Source organism: Heterodontus francisci, chromosome 20 (genome assembly GCF_036365525.1).
Source record: "Heterodontus francisci isolate sHetFra1 chromosome 20, sHetFra1.hap1, whole genome shotgun sequence".
In the NCBI taxonomy this organism is placed as follows: Eukaryota; Metazoa; Chordata; class Chondrichthyes; order Heterodontiformes; family Heterodontidae; genus Heterodontus; species Heterodontus francisci.
Genome location: NC_090390.1, coordinates 90,141,306 through 90,160,209, shown reverse-complemented (window position 1 = coordinate 90,160,209; position 18,904 = coordinate 90,141,306). Strand labels below are relative to the sequence as shown.

Here is an 18,904-nt window from a genome sequence, read left to right as displayed (position 1 = left end):
TGTAACCTCAACTCCACATTCCTGCCTACCCCCAATAACCTTTCACCCAGTTGCTTAACAAGAATCTATCTACCTCTGCCTTAAAAATATTCAAAGACTCTGCTTCCACCGCCTTTTGAGGAAAAGAGTTCCAAAGACTCTCTGAGAGAAAAAATTTCACTTCATCTCTGTCTTAAATGGGTGACCCCTTATTTTTAAACAGTGACCCCTGGTTCTAGTTTCTCCCACAAGGGGAAACATCCTTTCCACATCCATCCTCTCAAGACCCTTCAGAATCCTATATGCTTCAATCAAGTCGCCTCTTACTCTTCTAAACTCCCGCGGATAAAAGCCTAGCCTGTCCAACCCTTCCTCATAAGACAACCCGCCCATCCCAGATATTGGTCTAGTAAACCTTCTCTGAACTGCTTCCAACACATTTACATCCTTCCTTAAATAAGGAGACGAATACTGTACACAGTACTCCAGATGTGGTCTCACCACTGTCCTGTATAACTGAAGCATAACCTCCCTACTTTCGTATTTAATTCCCCTTGCAATAAATGATATCATTTTATTAGCTTTCCTAATTACTTGCTGTACCTGCATACTAACCTTTTGCGATTCATGCACTAGGACACCCAGATCCCTCTGCATCTCAGAGCTCTACAATCTCTCACCATTTAGATAATATGCTTCTTTTTTATTCTTCCTACCAAAATGGACAATTTCACATTTTCCCACATTTATACTCCATTTGCCAGATCTTTGCCCACTCATGTAATCTATCTATATCTCTTTGTAGCCTCCTTATGTCCTCTTCACAACTTATTTTCCTACCTATCTTCGCATCATCAGCAAATTTAGCAACCATACTTTTGGTTCCTTCATCCAAGTCATTTATATAAATTGTAAAAAGTTGAGGCCCCAGCACAGATTCCTGTAGCACACGACTCATTACATCTTGCCAACCAGAAAATGACCCATTTATGCCTACTCTCTGTTTCCTGTTAGCTGGCCAATCTTCTATCCATGCCAATACGTTACCCACTACAGCATGAGCTTTTATTTTCTGCAATAACCTTTGATGTCTTATCAAATGCCTTCTGGAACAGTATATCCACAGCACATGTTACTTCTTCAAAGAACACCAATACATTGGTTAAACATGATTTCTCTTTCACAAAACCATGTTGACTCTGCCTGATTACCTTGAATTTTTCTAAGTGCCCTGCTATAACACCTTTAATAATAACTTCTAACATTTTCCCTTAAACAGATGTTAAGCTAACTGGCCTGTAGTTTCCTGCTTTCTGTCTCCCTCCCTTTTTGAATAAAGGAGTTAAATGCGTTATTTTCCAAACTAATGGAACCTTCCCCAAATTTATGGAATTTTGGAAAATTAAAACCAATGCATCAAATATCTCACTAGCCACTTCCTTTAAAACCCTAGGATGAAGTCCATCAATACCAGGGGACTTGTCAGCCTGCAACTTCAACAATTTGCTCAGTACCACTTCCCTGGTGATTGTAATTTTCTTGAGTTCCTCCCTCCCTTCCATTTCCTGATTTACAACTATTTCTATGATGTTACTTGTATCCTCTATGGTGAAGACAAATGCAAAATACCTGTTCAATCCATCTGCCATCTCTTTTCTTTCCCTTATTAATTCTGCAGATTCACTTTCTATAGGACCAACGCTCTCTTTGTTAACTCAAATATCTATAGAAACTCTTACGATCTGTTTTTATATTTCTAGTCAGCTTTCTCTCATATTCTAACTCTTTCCTCCTTATCAGTCTTTTAGTCATTCTTTGCTGCTTTTTACATTCTGACCAATCTTCTGAGCTGCCTCCCATCTTTGCACAATTATATGGTTTTTCTTTAAGTTTGATACTATCTTTAACTTTTTTAGTTAACCATGGATGATGGGTCCTCCCCTTGGGATTTTTCTTTCTCATTGGAATGTATCTACACTGTGTATTCTGAAATATCCCCTTAAATGTCTGCCACTGCATCTCTATGGCCTATCCCTTAACCTACTCTTGCCAATTCACTTTTGCTAACTCTGCTTTCATGTGCTCATAATTGCCCTTATTAAGTTTAAAATATTAGTCTTAGACTCACTGTTCTCTCCCTCAAACTGAATGTAAAATTCAATCATATTATTATCACTGCTGCCTAGGGGCAACATCACTATGAGGTCATTAATTAATCCGATCTTTTTTTATTCATTCATGGGATATGAGCATCGCCGGCTAGGCCAGCATTTATTGCCCAACACTAATTAACCCTGAGAAGATGGCGGTGCGCTGCCTTCTTGAACCGCTGCAGTCCATGTGAGGTCGGTACACCAACAGTGATGTTAGGAAGGGAGTTGCAGGAATTTGACCCAGTGACAGTGAAGAAACTGCGATATAGTTCCAAGTCAGGATGGTGTGTGACTTGGAGGGGAACTTGCAGGGGTGGTCTTCCCATGCATTTGCTGCCCTTGTCCTTCTAGTTGGTAGAGATCATGGGTTTGGAAGGTGCTGTCTAAGGAGCCTTGGTGCGTTGCTGCAGTGCATCTTGCAGATGGTACACACTGTGCGTCAATGGTGGAGGGAGTGACTGTTTGTGAATAGGGTGCCAATCACGCGGGCTGCTTTATCCTGGATGGTGTCGAGCTTCTTGAGTGTTGTTGAAGCTGCACCCATCCAGGCAAGTGGAAAGTATTCCATCACACTCCTGACTTGTGCCTTGTAGATGGTGGACAGGCTTTGGGGAGTCAGGAGGTGAGTTGCTCGCCGCAGGATTCCTAGCCTCTGACCTGCTCTTGTAGCTATGGTATTTATATGGCTACTCCAGTTCAGTTTCTGGTCAATGGTAGCCCCTAGGATGTTGATAGTGGGGGATTCAGTGATGGTAATGCCATTGAACACCAAGGCGAGACGGTTAGATTCTTTCTTGTTGGAGATGGTCACTGCCTGACACTTGCGTGGCGCGAATGTTACTTGCCACTTATCAGCCCAAGCCTGGATATTGTCCAGGTCTTGCTGCATTTCTACACGGACTGCTTCAGTATATGAGGAGTCGCGAATGGTGCTGAACATTGTGCAATCATCAGCAACCATCCCCACTTCTGAGCTTATGATTGAAGGAAGGTCATTGATGAAGCAGCTGAAGATGGTTGAGTCTCGGACACTAGTCATAGATTTATACAGCACAGAAACGGGCCCTTCGGCCCACCGTGTCTGTGTCGGCCATCAAGCACCTATCTATTCTAATCCCATTTTCCAGCACTTGGCTCGTGGCCTCGTATGCTATGGCATTTCAAGTGCTCATCTAAATACTTCTTAAATGTTGTGAGGGTTCCTGCCTCTATCACCCCTTCAGACGGCGTGTTCCAGATTCCAACCCCCCTCTGGATGAATAAAATTTTCTTCAAATCTCCTCTAAACCTCCTGCCCCTTACCTTAAATCTATGCCCCCTAGTTATTGACACCTCTGCTAAGGGAAAAAAATTCTTCCTATCTATCCTATCAATGCCCTTCATAATTTTGTATACCTCAATCAGGTCCCCCCTCAGCCTTCTCTGCTCTAAGGAAAACAACCCTAGCCTACCCAGTCTCTTTTCACAGCTGGAAAGCTCCAGCCCAGGCAAAACCCTGTTGAATCTCCTCTGCACCCTCTCCAGTGCAATCACATCCTTGCCATAGTGTGGTGACCAGAACTGTACACAGTACTCCAGCTGTGGCCTAACTAGTGTTTTATACAGTTCCATCATAACCTCCCTGCTCTTATATTCTATGCCTCGGCTAATAAAGGCAAGTAACCCACATGCTTTCCGAACCACCTTATCTACCTGTGCTGCTGCCTTCAGTGATCTATGGACAAGTACACCAAGGTCCCACCATCCATTGTATATTCCCTTGCCTTGTTAGTCCTTCCAAAATGCATCACCTCACACTTCTCAGGATTAAATTCCATTTGCCACTGCTCTGCCCATCTTATCAGCCCATCTATACATCTTGCAGTCTAAGGCTTTCCTCCTCACTATTTACGACATCACCAATTTTCGTGTCATCTGCGAAATTAATGATCATAGCTCCTATACTCATGTCTAAATCATTAATGTACACTACAAACATCAAGGGTCCCAGCACCGATCCCTGTGGTACACTACTGGCCACAGGTTTCCAATCGCAAAAACAACCTCGACCATCACCCTCTGCCTCCTGCCACTAAGCCAATTTTGGATCCAATTTGACTAATTGCCCTGGATCCCATGGGCTCTGACCTTCTTAACCAATCTCCCATGCGGGACCTTATCAAAAGCCTTACTGAAGTCCTTGTAGACTACATCAACTGCTTTACCCTCATCTACACATCTAATCACCTCCTCGAAAAATTCAATCAAGTTAGTTAGACACGATCTCCCCCTGACAAAGCCATGCTGACTATCCCTGATTAATTCCTGCCTCTCCAAGTGGAGATTAATTCTGTCCCTCAGAATTTTTTCCAATCGCTTCCCTACCACTGATGTTAGACTCACTGGCCTGTAATTACCTGGTTTATCCCTGCTACCCTTCTTAAATAATGGTACCACATTCGCTGTCCTCCAGTCTTCTGGCACCTCTCTTGTGGCCAGACAGGATTTGAAAATTTGTGTCAGAGCCCCTGCTATCTCCTCCCTTGCCTCACATAATAGCCTGGGATAAATCTCATCTGGGCCTGGGGATTTATCCACTTTTAAGCCCGCTAAAACCGCTAATACCTCCTCCCTTTCAAAGCTAATTTGTCCAACTTATACTTATATAGCGCCTTTCATGTAATACAATGTTCCAAGATGCTTCACAGGAGCATTTCAACACAAAATATGACACCACTGACCAGAAACTGAACTGGACCAGCCACATAAATACTGTGGCTACAAGAGCATATCAGAGGCTAGGAATTCTGCAGTGAGTAACTCACCTCCTGTTTCCCCAATGCCTGTCCACCATCTACAACGCACAAGTCAGGAGTGTGGTGGAATACTCTCCACTTGCCTGGATGGAGCAGCTCCAACAATACTCAAGAAGCTCGACACCATCCAGGACAAAGCAGCCTACTTGATTGGCACCCCATTCACCACCTTCAACATGCACTCCCTACACCACCGACGCACAGTGGCAACAGTGTGTACCATCTACAAGAAGCACTGCAGCAACTCACCGAGGCTCCTTCGACAGCAGCTTCCAAACCCGCGACCTCTACCACCTAGAAGGACAAGGGCAGGAGATGCAATGGAACACCACCACCTGCAAGTTCCCCTCCAAGCCACACACCATCCTGACTTGGAACTATATCTCCGTTCCTCCAGTGTCGCTGGGTCAAAATCCTGGAACTCCCTTCCCAACAGTACTTTTGGTGTATCTACACCTCAAGGACTGCAGCGGTTCAAGAAGGCAGCTCACCACCACCTTCTCAAGGGCGATTAGGGATGGGCAATAAATGCTGGCATAGCCAGCGATGCCTGCATCCCATGAACGAACAAAAAAAAGAGTTACAAAAGGAGCTATTAGATCAGATGACCAAAAGCCTGGTCAAACAGGTAGATTTTAAGTAGTGTCTTAAAGGAGGAAAGCGAGGCAGAGAGATGTCGGGAGGGTATTCCAGAGCTTGAGGTCTGGGCAGCTGAAGGCACAACCACCAATGGTAGAGCGATTAAAATCAGGGATGAACAAGAGGCCAGAATTATAGACGCACAGATATCTTGGAGGGTCGTGGGGCTGGAGGAGATTACAGAGGGCAACGCCATGGAGGAATTTGAAAACAAGGATGAGAATTTCAAAATCAAAACTGTGCTTGACTGAGAACCAATGTAGGTCAGAAAGCACAGAGGTAATCGTGGAACAGGATTTAGTGTGAGTTAAGACACAGGCCACAGAGTTTTGGATAACCTCTTGTTTACGGAGAGTAGAATGTGGGAGACCAGCCAGGAGTGTGTTGGAATAGTCAAGTTTAGAGGTAACAATGGCATGAATGGTGGCTTCAGCAGCAGATGAGCTGAGACAGGAATGAAGTCAGGCAATGTTCTGTAGGTGGAAATAGGCAGTCTTAGTGATGGTGCAAGTCAGAGGTCAGAAGCTCATCATGGGGTCAAATGTGACACTAAAGTTGCAAACAAACTGGCTTAATCTCAGACTGTTGCCAGGGAGAGGGATGGAGTTTGGAATGGGGATCGAAAACAAAGGCTTCAGTGTTTCCAATGTTTAATTGGAGGAAATTTATGCTCATCCAGTACTGGATATTGGATAATCAGTCTGATAATTTAGCAAAAGTGGAGAAGTCGAGAGAAGTGGTGGTGTGGTAGAGCTGAGTGTCGTCAGCATACATGTGAAAACCAATGCTGTGCTCTCGGGTGATGTCGCCGAGGGGCAGAAATAGGAGGGAGCCAAGGATAGATCCTTGGGGGACACCAGAGGTACTGGTACAGGAGGAAGACGAGAAGCCATTGCAAGTTATTCTCTGGCTATGATTAGATAGATAAGAATGGCACCAGGTGAGAGCAGTGCCATCTAGCAGGACGACAATGGAGAGGCTTAGGAGGAGGATGGTGTTGTCAACCGTGTCAAAGGCTGCAAGAGGTTGAGAAGATGAGGAGGGAAAGCCTACCCTTGACACAATCACATAGGATGTCATTTGTAAATTTGATAAGAGCAGCTTTGGTCCTGTGCCAGGGCATAAACCTGACTGGAGGGATTCAAACATGGAGATCCGGGAAAGATGCAAATGGATTTGGGAGATGACAACACATTCAAGAACTTTCGAGAGGAAAGGAAAGTTGGAGATGGGATGGTAGTTTGCAAGGGCGGTGGGATCAAGGGTTGGATTTTTGAGGAAAGGGGTAATGATGGCAAATTTAAAGGAAAGAGGGACAACACCTGACGAGAAAGAACCGTTGACAATATCAGCTAACATGCGAACCACGGTGGGAAGGTGGGTGACCAGCAGTTTAATGGGAATAGGATTGAAGGAACAGGAAGTGGGTCTCATGGACAAGATGAGCTCAGAGAGGGTATGAGGGGAGACAGAGAGAAATTCAAGAAAGATGCGGGTTCAGGGCTACGGCAGGGGGGAGCATTGTTGGCAGTTTGGCCAGGTGGGCTAATGGAAGGGAGAAATGTGGGAGAAGCAGCTGATCGGATTGTCTCGATCTTAGTGACAAAGAAGTCCTTGAGCCCCTTGCACTTATTGTTGGAGGTGAGGGTGGGGGGGACAGGGGTTTATGAAGACGGTTTGCAGTAGAGAAAAGAAATCAGGGGTTATCTTTGCAGTTTTAGCAGCTGAAAGCAGGACCCAATTGTGTTTTAAGTGCCCCAGCCAGATCTGGTAGTGGATGGCTAAACCAATAGTATACCATATCCTTTCAAGTCTGCATCCCTTGGACTTAAGGGAGGGGAGATGAGGGCCATAGCAGGGGGAACGGTTAGGGTGAGAGGGACTGATCTTTTTATTGGGACCAGGACGTAGACAGTAGAGATGAGGATGTGGCTGAACAAATCAGAAGCTGCAGAAATATTGTGGAGAAAGGAGGACCAAAGGCTAGACAGTTGGGATTTTGAAACTTCAGTTGTACGTGAATTGGGAGAGACTTTTTTTCCAGGGGTGAGTACAGAGGAAGAAGGGTTGAGAGGGGGAAAGGGGGATGTGGATGGAGAGCAAATGTATAAAGTGATCTAAAATGGTCTTATCTGTGATTGATATGATGGAAATAGCGAGGCCACGTGAGATGGCAAGGTCAGAAGGGTGGCCGTGAATATGGGTTGGGAGTTTACATGGAGGGAAAGATTTAGGAAGGATAAGAGGGCAGTGAACTCAGAGGAGAGAGACATGATGAATTGAGATGGAGGTTGAAATCACTGAAGCTGAGGAGTCATTTGGTGCAGAGGCTGAGGGAGGAAAGCAGTTTAGATATCTACATGATAAAATCATACTTGGGAATGCAGTGGAGAATGATGATTTTGTAAAAGAGGTGAGAGGGGTGGAACAAGGTGAGATGCTCAAAGGAGGAGAAAGTGCCAGAGGAGTAGGGGTCAGGCCAAGATGTGACCTGGTAATAATCACCACACCGCCACCAAAACAGTCTTGGCGGGGAGACTTCATTAAGTGGCAAGGTGTCATCACCCCTCAGTTAGCTTTCCATTAAGGTCATGATGTCGATGCAATCACACACAAAAAGTTCATGGACGGCAAGGGACTTGTTCACAAGTGAACGGACATTCTGGTGGGAGATGCATAGAGGGGTGGTGAGAGCTCATCCATTGGCAGAATCCATAGGGTCAGCTATGCGGTAAATTGGACAGGAAGAATATTAGCAAGATTAACTGCCAGTGGGTACACTAAGGTCAATGAGAGAGTGGGATGGGGTTGGGGTTGCTGCTCATCATAGGCCAGCACTGAGTGTATTGTTGAGTCCTTCGGAGGATGCCAAGAGAGACACAGAGGGAAACTGTAGGCTTATCTAATAGTATAGGACAGCAGCAAGAGAGCAGGAAGTTTGAGGAGTCACATAGAAACATAGAAAATAGGAGCAGGAATAGGCCATTTGGCCCTTCGAGCCTGCTCCGCCATTCATTATGATCTTGGCTGATCATCCAACTCAGTAACCTGTTCCCGCTTATGCCCTATACCCTTTGATCCCTTTAGACCCAAGACCTATATCGAACTCCTTTTTGAAAACATACAATGTTTTGGCCTCAACTGCTTTCTGTGGTAGCGAATTCCACAGGTTCACCACTCTCTGGGTGAAGAAATTTCTCCTCATCTCAGTCCTGAAAGGTTTAACCCCCGTATCCTTAGACTATGACCCCTGGTTCTGGACTCCCCCAACATCGGGAACATCCTTCCTGTATCTACCCTGTCAAGTCCTGTTAGAATTTATAGGTTTCTATGAGATCCCCCCTCACTGTTCTGAACTCCAGCGAATATAATCCCAACTGACTCAAGCTCTCCTCATACGTCAGCCCAACCATCCCAGGAATCAGTCTAGTAAACCTTCACGACATTCCCTCTATAGCAAGAACATCCTTCCTCAGATAAGGAGAACAAAACTGCACACAATATTCCAGGTGTGGCCTCACCAAGGCCCTGTATAATTGCAGCAAGACATCCCTGCTCCTGTACTCGAATCCTCTCGCTATGAAGGCCAACATGCCATTTGCCTTTTTTACCGCCTGTTCCACCTTCATGCTTACCTTCAGCGACTGGTGTACCAGAACACCCTGGCCTCACTGCATATTCCCCACTCTCAGTTTATAGCTGTTCAGATAATAATCTGCCTTCCTGTTTTTGCTACCAAAATGGATAACCTCACATTTATCCACATTATACTGCATCTGTCATGCATTAGCCCACTCACTCAACTTGTCCAAATCACCCTGAAGCCTCTCTGCATCCTCCTCACAACTCACCCTCCCACCTAGTTTTGTGTCATCTGCAAATTTGGAGATATTACATTTAGTTTCCTCATCTAAATCATTAATATACATTGTGAATAGCTGGGGTCGTAGCACCGATCCCTGCGGTACCCCATTAGTCACTGCCTGCCATTCGGAAAAAGACCCATTTATCCCTACTCTCTGTTTCCTGTCGACCAACCAATTTTCTATCCATCGCAACACACTACCCCCAATCCCATGCGCTTTAATTTTACACGTTAATCTCTTATGTGGGACTTTGTCGAAAGCCTTCTGAAAGTCCAAATAAACCACATCCACTGGCTCCCCCTCATCAACTCTACTAGTTACATCCTTGAAGAATTCTGGTAGATTTGTCAAGCATGATTTCCCTTTCATAAATCCATGCTGACTCTGCCCGATTCTACCGCTGTTCTCTAAGTGTTCTGCTATAAAAATCTTTGATAATGGACTCTAGAATTTTCCCCACTACCGACGCCAGGCTGACTGGTCTATAATTCCCTGCTTTCTCTCTACCTCCCTTTTTTAGATAGTCGGGTTACATTAGCTACCCTCCAATCTGTAGGAACTGTTCCAGAGTCTATAGAATCTTGGAAGATGACCACCAATGCATCCACTATTTCTAGGGCACTTCCTTGAGTACTCTGGGATGCAGACCATCAGGCCCTGGGGATTTATCGGCCTTCAATCCCATCAATTTCCCCAACACCATTTCTCTACTAATAACGATTTCCTTCAGTTAGATAGATAGATAGATAGATAGAGGGATACAGCACTGAAACAGGCCCTTCGACCTGCTGAGAATTTCTGCAGTTTATTGTAGCAGGCATGGCTGCCCCATTTGTCAGGGGAATGCAGGGGAGCGGCCTTTTGTATGGGAAATATGGGTGGGTCCATCTGTTTGTGAAGGGAATATCAGGAGCAGGGGAGAACGTTGGGTAGGACAATGCCAATTGTAGAAACACAGAAACTTCGGCCCCTTCCACCTGTGCTAAACGCAGTTTATTCCAACTGCTATAATTCATCTAGCATTGATCACTATTTTGTCATAAAGCATTCCACATCAGGATAACATTTTGTTAAAAAAGTTGCTTCTAATCCCCCCCTCCCTTATCTAGTGCCCAATTTCAAGATCGTTGCCACTTAACTACTAACAGAAATAGTCTATACATGTTTGCTTTGCCTATTCCTTTTGAACACCTTTATCAAATCCTCCTCTGTCGTCTCACTTTGAGAGAACATAATCCTAGTAGTTCCTCTCTCTCACTAAGCCATGTGTTCCCCAACATTTCTGGTATGATATTTGTGTCCTCCTTTGTGAAGACAGAAACAAAGTATGCATTTAGTTGGTCAGCCATTTCTTTGGTCCCCATAATAAATTCCCCTGTTTCTGACTGTCAGGGACCTACATTTGTGTTCACTGCAGGGTTGAGGTAGGGAATTGAGAGGGCAGACTACCCCATTTCATGGGGCATTGGCATCAGTTTTGGAACCGGGGGGATCTGTACCGATGGGACGGTCTCCACCTGAACCGATCTGGAACCAGTGTTCTAGCAAAATGGATAAATAGGGTGGTCTCTAGGACTTTAAACTAGTGACGCGGGGGGAAGGGAAAGGGAAAACGAAAGGGAGTATGATAAATAAAAAGGTAAGCAGCAGGCTAACGTGTGCAGGAGGGTTTAAGTTCAAGGCAGACGATGAAAGAAGCAGAAAGGAAGGATAACTCAGGAGTTATTATCAGAGATGTTGGGAATCATGAGGGTAAGAAAGCTAGCATAAAGGCACTTTACCTGAATGCTCGTAGCATTCGTAACAAGGTTGATGAGTTAACGGCACAAATCATCGCGAATAAATATGATTTGGTAGCCATTACGGAGACATGGTTGCAGGTTGGTCACGACTGGGAGTTAAATATCCAGGGGTACCAGACTATTCGGAAGGACAGACAGGAAGGTAAAGGAGGTGGTGTAGCTCTGATACTCAAGGACGACATCAGGGCGGTGCTGAGAGATGATATAGGTTCTATGGAGAATGAGGTTGAATCCATTTGGGTGGAAATTAGAAACTCTAAGAAGAAAAAGTCATTGATAGGCGTAGTCTATAGGCCACCAAATAATATCACATTGGGGTGGGCAATAAACAAAGAAATAACTAATGCCTGTAAAAATGGTACGGCAATTATCATGGGGGATTTTAATCTACATGTAGATTGGTCGAACCAGCTCAGTCAGGGTAGCCTTGAGGAGGAATTCGTTGAGTGTATCCGTGATAGTTTTCTTGAACAGTATGTAATGGAACCGACGAGGGAGCAAGCTATCCTAGATCTAGTACTGTGTAATGAGACAGGAATAATTAATGACCTCATGGTTAGGGATCCTCTTGGAAGGAGTGATCACAGTATGGTTGAATTTAGAATACAGATGGAGAGTGTGAAGATAAAATCCAATACCAGGGTCCTGTGCTTGAACAAGGGGGACTACAATAGAATGAGGGAGGACTTGGCGAAAGTAGACTGGAAACAAAGATTTTATGGTGGGACAGTTGACGAGCAGTGGAGGACTTTCAAAGCAATTTTTCAAAGTGCTCAGCAAAAGTATATTCCAGTGAAAAGGAAGGACTGGAAGAAAAGGGGTAATCTGCCATGGGTGTCTAAGGAAATAAGGGAGGCTATCAAATTGAAAAAGAAGGCATACAAAGTGGCCAAAAGCAGCATGAAACTAGAAGATTGGGAAAACTTTAAAGGTCAACAGAAAGCTACAAAAAGAGCTATAAAGAAAAGTAAGATGGAACATGAGAAAAAACTAGCACAGAATATAAAGACAGATTGCAAAAGTTTCTATAAATATATAAAACAAAAAAGAGTGGCTAAAGTAAACGTTGGTCCTTTAGAGGATGAGAAGGGGAATTTAGTTATGGGATATGATGAAATGGCCGAGGCATTGAACAGGTATTTTGTATCAGTCTTCTCAGTGGAGGACATTAATAACATGCCAGTAATTGACAAAGAGACGAACGTAGGTGAGGACCTGGGAACAATCATTATTACGGAAGAGGTAGTGTTGGGCAAGCTAATGGAGCTAAGGATTGATAAGTCTCCTGGCCCTGATGGAATGCATCCCAGGGTACTAAAAGAGATGGCGGGAGAAATAGCAGGTGCACTGACGGTAATTTTCCAAAATTCGCTGGACTCTGGGATAGTCCCAGTTGATTGGAAAACAGCCAGATGTGACGCCACTGTTTAAAAAGGGAGGTAGACAAAAGATGGGGAATTATAGACCGATTAGCTTAACCTCTGTAGTGGGGAAGATGCTTGAGTCTATTATCAAGGAAGAAATAGCAGGGCATCTCGATAGAAATTGTCCCGTTGGGCAGACGCAGCATGGGTTCATGAAGGGCAGGTCATGCTTGACAAATCTTTTGGAATTCTATGATGACATTACGAGCAAGGTGGACAATGGGGACCCAGTGGATGTGGTGTACCTAGATTTCCAAAAGGCCTTCGACAAGGTGCCACACAAGAGGCTGCTGCATAAGATAAGGATGCATGGTATCAGGGGTAAAGTATTAGCATGGATAGAGGATTGGTTGACTAACAGGAAGCAGAGAGTGGGGATAAATGAGTGCTATTCTGGTTGGCAATCAGTCACTAGTGGTGTGCCTCAGGGATCGGTGTTGGGACCGCAATTATTTACAATTTATATAGATGATTTGGAGTTGGGGACCACGTGTAGGGTGTCAAAGTTTGCAGATGACACGAAGATGAGTGGCAGAGCAAAGTGTGCAGATGACTGTGAAACTTTGCAGAGGAACATAGATACATTGAGTGAGTGGGCAAAGGTCTGGCAGATGGAACACAATGTTAATAAATATGAATCATTCATTTCGGTAGGAGTAACAGGAAAAAGGATTATTACTTGAATGGTAAAAAGTTGCAGCATGCTGCTACGCAGAGGGACCTAGGTGTCCTTGTGCATGAATCGCAGAAGGTTGGTCTGCAGGTACAGCAAGTAATTAGGAAGGCAAATGGAATTTTGTCCTTCATTGCTAAAGGGATTGGGTTTAAAAGCAGAGAGGTTATGTTGCAGCTGTATAAGGTACTGGTGAGGCCGCACCTGGAGTACTGTGTGCAGTTTTGCTCTCCTTACTTGAGAAAGGATATACTGGCACTGGAGAGGATGCAGAGGAGGTTCACTAGGTTGATTCCGGAGTTGAGGGGGTTGGCTTATGAGGAGAGACTGAGTAGATTGGGATTATATTCATTGGAGTTCAGAAGAATGAGGGGGGATCTTATAGAAACATATAAAATCATGAAGGGAATAGATAAGATACAAGTAGAGAGGATGTTTCCACTGGCAGGTGAAGCTAGGACAAGAGGGCATAGCCTCAAGATTAGAGGGAGCAGATTTAGGACTGAATTAAGAAGGAACTTCTTCACCCAGAGGGTTGTTAATCTATGGAATTCCTTGCCCAGTGAAGTAGTTGACGCTTCTTCAGTAAATGTCTTTAAAGCTAAGGTAGATATCTTTTTGAACAATAAAGGAATTAAGGGATACGGTGGGAACGCGGGTAAGTGGATCTGAGTCCACGAAAAGATCAGCCATGATCTTATTGAATGGCGGAGCAGGCTCGAGGGGCCGGACGGCCGACTCCTGCTCCTAGTTCTTATGATCTTATGACAGTGGAGAAATGAAAGGAGGCATGACAATAGGAGAGGAAACACAAATACAAAGACATGAAAAATTCAGCCTTTTTTATTCTAACAAAGCAGATTACAGGGCGATATAATGAAGTGTTTAAAATGACAGAAATGATGGGACAGGGTTGATAGAAGCAGATTATTTCCAGCAGTTGAGACTCTGGAATGAGAGGCCATTGATATAAGATTAAACATAAGAGATTTAGACCAGAAGAGAGGAGAAACTTCTTCATACAGAGAGTTGTGAAGCTGTGGGATTCACTCCCAGAGTAATAGTTGATGCAGAAACTACACGAACATTGAAGATTATATTTCCTAGGTGGATGAAATAAATAGGGATAAAGGGATAATGGAAAAGGCAAATGTGAATACAACTATTTGATCATGTGGGGGGTAAATCCCGACATGGACTGGTTGGGCCAAATGGCCTGATTCTGTGTTGTAACACCCAAGCATTTATTTCTTTGTACTTCTTTTCACTTTCAGCACAGAGCAATGTAAAGTTGCATACAATCAGTGCTGGAATAATGCACAACACTGATAGACAGAACTTACCCAGCATAACTGCATCCACAGCTCCTCCAGCACAAAACTCAATCAGGATCTGTGGGAACAGAAGGTCAGTGGTTAGAGACAGGGCAGTACAAACCTTGAAACGCTGATGCAGCCAACAGCCATTCACCTTTGACATAGGAATAGGCCAATCATCCCCTCAAGCCTGCTCCACCATTCAGTAAGACCATAGCTCATCTGTTCCTCAACTCCATTTACCCACCTTCGAATTGTATCCTGTAGGACCCTTACCAAACCAAAGTGTATCGACAATTAAAGTTACGAAGGACAAGAAGTCTTAAGCAGCAAACCACTTGAGGGAAAAAATCCTCTGGTTATCACGCACAGTGTGTCACTGAGAATTCCTCTGGTTACTCTATACAGTAAAAAACATTGCGTCAGCTCCCACCATTGTCCCTTTTACAATGGTGTACTACTACTGGGATCGGGATTGGGATCCGGGATCCGGAAGCCGAGCTGAACCAGAGTTGTGCGGAAGGTTTGTGTGGAAACAAAGCGGAGTCGCCGAGTGAGCGGGAGCTGCTGCCGGGACCATGTGGCCACTCTTCCTCCTGACAATATGAAAGGCACAATTCAGCATAGCGGTGCCTCATCAAACCCCTTTCCAATCCTGAGTGGCGTGAAACAGGGCTGTGTTCTCGCACCTACACTGTTTGGGATCTTCTTCTCCCTGTTGCTCTCACATGCGTTCAAGTCCTCTGAAGAAGGAATTTTCCTCCACACAAGATCAGGTGGCAGGTTGTTCAACCTTGCCCGTCTAAGAGCGAAGACCAAAGTATGGAAAGTCCACATCAGGGAACTCCTTTTTGCTGACGATGCTGCATTAACATCTCACACTGAAGAGTGTCTGCAGAGACTCATCGACAGGTTTGCGGCTGCTTGCAATGAATTTGGCCAAACCATCAGCCTCAAGAAAACGAACATCATGGGACAGGACATCAGAAACGCCCCATCCATCAATATTGGCGACCACACTCTGGAAGTGGTTCAAGAGTTCACCTACCTAAGCTCAACTATCACCAGTAACCTGTCTCTCGATGCAGAAATCAACAAGCGCATGGGAAAGGCTTCCTCTGCTATGTCCAAACTGGCCAAGAGAGTGTGGGAAAATGGCGCACTGACACAGAACACAAAAGTCCAAGTGTATCAAGCCTGTACCTTGCTCTATGGCAGCGAGGCCTGGACAACGTATGTCAGCCAAGAGCGACGTCTCAATTCATTCCATCTTTGCTGCCTCCGGAGAATACTTGGCATCAGGTGGCAGGACCGTATCTCCAACACAGAAGTCCTCGAGACGGCCAACATCCCCAGCATATACACCCTACTAAGCCAACGGCGCCTGAGATGGCTTGGCCATGTGAGCCGCATGGAAGATGGCAGGATCCCCAAGGACACTTTGTGCAGTGAGCTCGTCACTGGTACCAGACCCACCGGCCGTCCATGTCTCCGCTTTAACGACGTCTGCAAACGCGACATGAAGTCCTGTGACATTGATCACAAGTCGTGGGAGTCAGTTGCCAGCGATCGCCAGAGTTGGCGGGCAACCATAAAGGCGGGGTTAAAGCATGGCGAGTCGAAGAGACATAGCAGTTGGCAGGAAAAAAGACAGAAGCGCAAGGAGAGAGCCAACAGTGTCACAGCCCCGACAAACAAATTTTACCTGCAGCACCTGTGGAAGAGTCGGTCAGTCTAGAATTGGCCTTTATAGCCACTCCAGGCGCTGCTTCACAAACCACCGACCGCCTCCATTCGCTTGCCCATTGTCTCTCGAGACAAGGAGGCCAAAGAAGAAGACTCTATACAGTGTGTCACTGAGAATTCCTCTGGTTACTCTCTACAGGGAGTCACTGAGAATTCCTCTGGTTACTCTATATAGTGTGTTACTGAGAACTCCTCTGGTTACTCTATACAATCTGTCACTGAGCATTTCCCTGGTTACTCCATACAGTGTGTCACTGAGAATTCCTCTGGTTACTCTGTTCAGTGTGTCACTGAGAATTCCTCTGGTTACTCGATACAGTGTGTCACTGAGAATTCCTCTGGTTACTCGATACAGTGTGTCACTGAGAATTCCTCTGGTTACTCGATACAGTGTGTCACTGGGAATTCCTCTGGTTACTCTATATAGTGTGTCATTAAGAATTCCTCTGGTTACTCTATACAGTGAGTCACTGAGAATTCCTGTTTACTGTATACAGTGTGTTACTGAGAATTCCTCTGGTTACTCTATACAGTGAGTCACTGAGAATTCCTCTGGTAACTCCATACAGTGTGTCACAGAGAATTCCTCTGGTTATTCGATACAGTGTGTCACTGGGAATTCCTTTGGTTACTCTATACAGTGTGTCACTGAGAATTCCTCTGGTTACTCTATACAGTGAGTCACTGAGAATTCCTCTGGTAACTCTATACAGTGTGTCACTGGGAATTCCTCTGGTTACTCGATACTGTGTGTCACTGAGAATTCCTCTGGTTACTCTAGAAAGTGTGTCATTAAGAATTCCTCTGGTTACCCTTACAGTGTCACTGAGAATTCCTCTGGTTACTCTATATAGTGTTTCATTAAGAATTCCTCTGGTTTCTCTTACAGTGTCACTGAGAATTCCTCTGGTTTCTCTATACAGGGAGTCACTGAGAATTCCTCTGTTTACTCTATACAGTGTGTTACTGAGAATTTCTCTGGTTACTCTATACAGTGAGTCATTGAGAATTCCTCTGGTAACTCTATACAGTGTGTCACTGCGAATTCCTCTGTTTACTCTATACAGTGTGTCACTGAGAATGCCTCTGGATACTCGATACAGTGTGTCACCGAGAATTTCTCTGGTTACACGATACAGTGTGTCACTGAGAATTCCTCTGGTTACTCGATACAGTGTGTCACTGAGAATTCCTCTGGTTACTCTATACAGTGAGTCACTGAGAATGCCTCTGGTTACTCGATACAGTGTGTCACTGGGAATTCCTCTGGTTACACTCGACAGTGTGTCACAGAGAATTCCTATGGTTACTCGATACAGTGCGTCACTGAGAATTCCTCTGGTTACTCTTACAGTGTGTCACTGGGAATTCCTCTGGTTACTCTATACAGTGTGTCACTGAGAATTCCTCTGCTTACTCTTAGTGTGTCACTGGGAATTCCTCTGGTTACTCTATACAGTGTGCCACTGAGAATTCCTCTGGTTACTCTAGAAAGTGTGTCATTAAGAATTCCTCTGGTTACCCTTACAGTGTCACTGAGAATTCCTCTGGTTACTCTATATAGTGTTTCATTAAGAATTCCTCTGGTTTCTCTTACAGTGTCACTGAGAATTCCTCTGGTTTCTCTATACAGGGAGTCACTGAGAATTCCTCTGTTTACTCTATACAGTGTGTTACTGAGAATTTCTCTGGTTACTCTATACAGTGAGTCATTGAGAATTCCTCTGGTAACTCTATACAGTGTCTCACTGCAAATTCCTCTGTTTACTCTATACAGTGTGTCACTGAGAATTCCTCTGGTAACTCTATACAGTGTGTCACTGCGAATTCCTCAGGTTACTCGATACTGTGTGTCACTGGGAATTCCTCTGGTTACTCGATACAGTGTGTCACTGGGAATTCCTCTGGTTACTCTATACAGTGTGTCACTGGGAATTCCTCTGGTTACTCTATACAGTGTGCAACTCGGAATTCCTCTGGTTACTCTATACAGTGTGTCACTGAGAATTCCTCTGGTAACTCTATACAGTGTGTCACTGCGAATTCCTCTGGTTACTCGATATAGTGTGTCACTGGGAATTCCTACGGTTACTCTATACAATGTGTCACTGAGAATTCCTCTGGTAACTCTATACAGTGTGTCACTGAGAATTCCTCTGGTTACTCGATATAGTGTGTCACTGGGAATTCCTACAGTTACTCTATACAATGTGTCACTGAGAATTCCTCTGGTTACTCTATATAGTGTGTCATTAAGAATTCCTCTGGTTACCCTTACAGTGTCACTGAGAATTCCTCTGGTTACTCTATACAGGGTGTCACTGAGAATTCCTCTGGTTACTCTATACAGTGAGTCACTGAGAATTCCTCTGTTTACTCTATTCAGTGTGTTACTGAGAATTCCTCTGGTTACTCGATACAGTGAGTCACTGAGAATTCCTCTGGTAACTCTATACAGTGTGTCACTGAGAATTCCTCAGGTTACTCGATACAGTGTGTCACTGGGAATTC

The 18,904-nt window shown here is 44.7% G+C and overlaps 1 protein-coding gene across 2 annotated transcripts in view; it reads right to left on the bottom strand.

Moving 5' to 3' along the window:
* Nucleotides 1-18,904, bottom strand: part of slka (STE20-like kinase a) — a 227,974-nt gene that overhangs the window by 99,061 nt on the left and 110,009 nt on the right. For both annotated transcript variants that reach the window (XM_068053221.1, XM_068053222.1), the window contains exon 3: nucleotides 14,675-14,723. In XM_068053221.1, coding sequence (XP_067909322.1) covers nucleotides 14,675-14,723 — 49 coding nt within the window. The remainder of the gene's footprint in view (nucleotides 1-14,674; nucleotides 14,724-18,904) is intronic.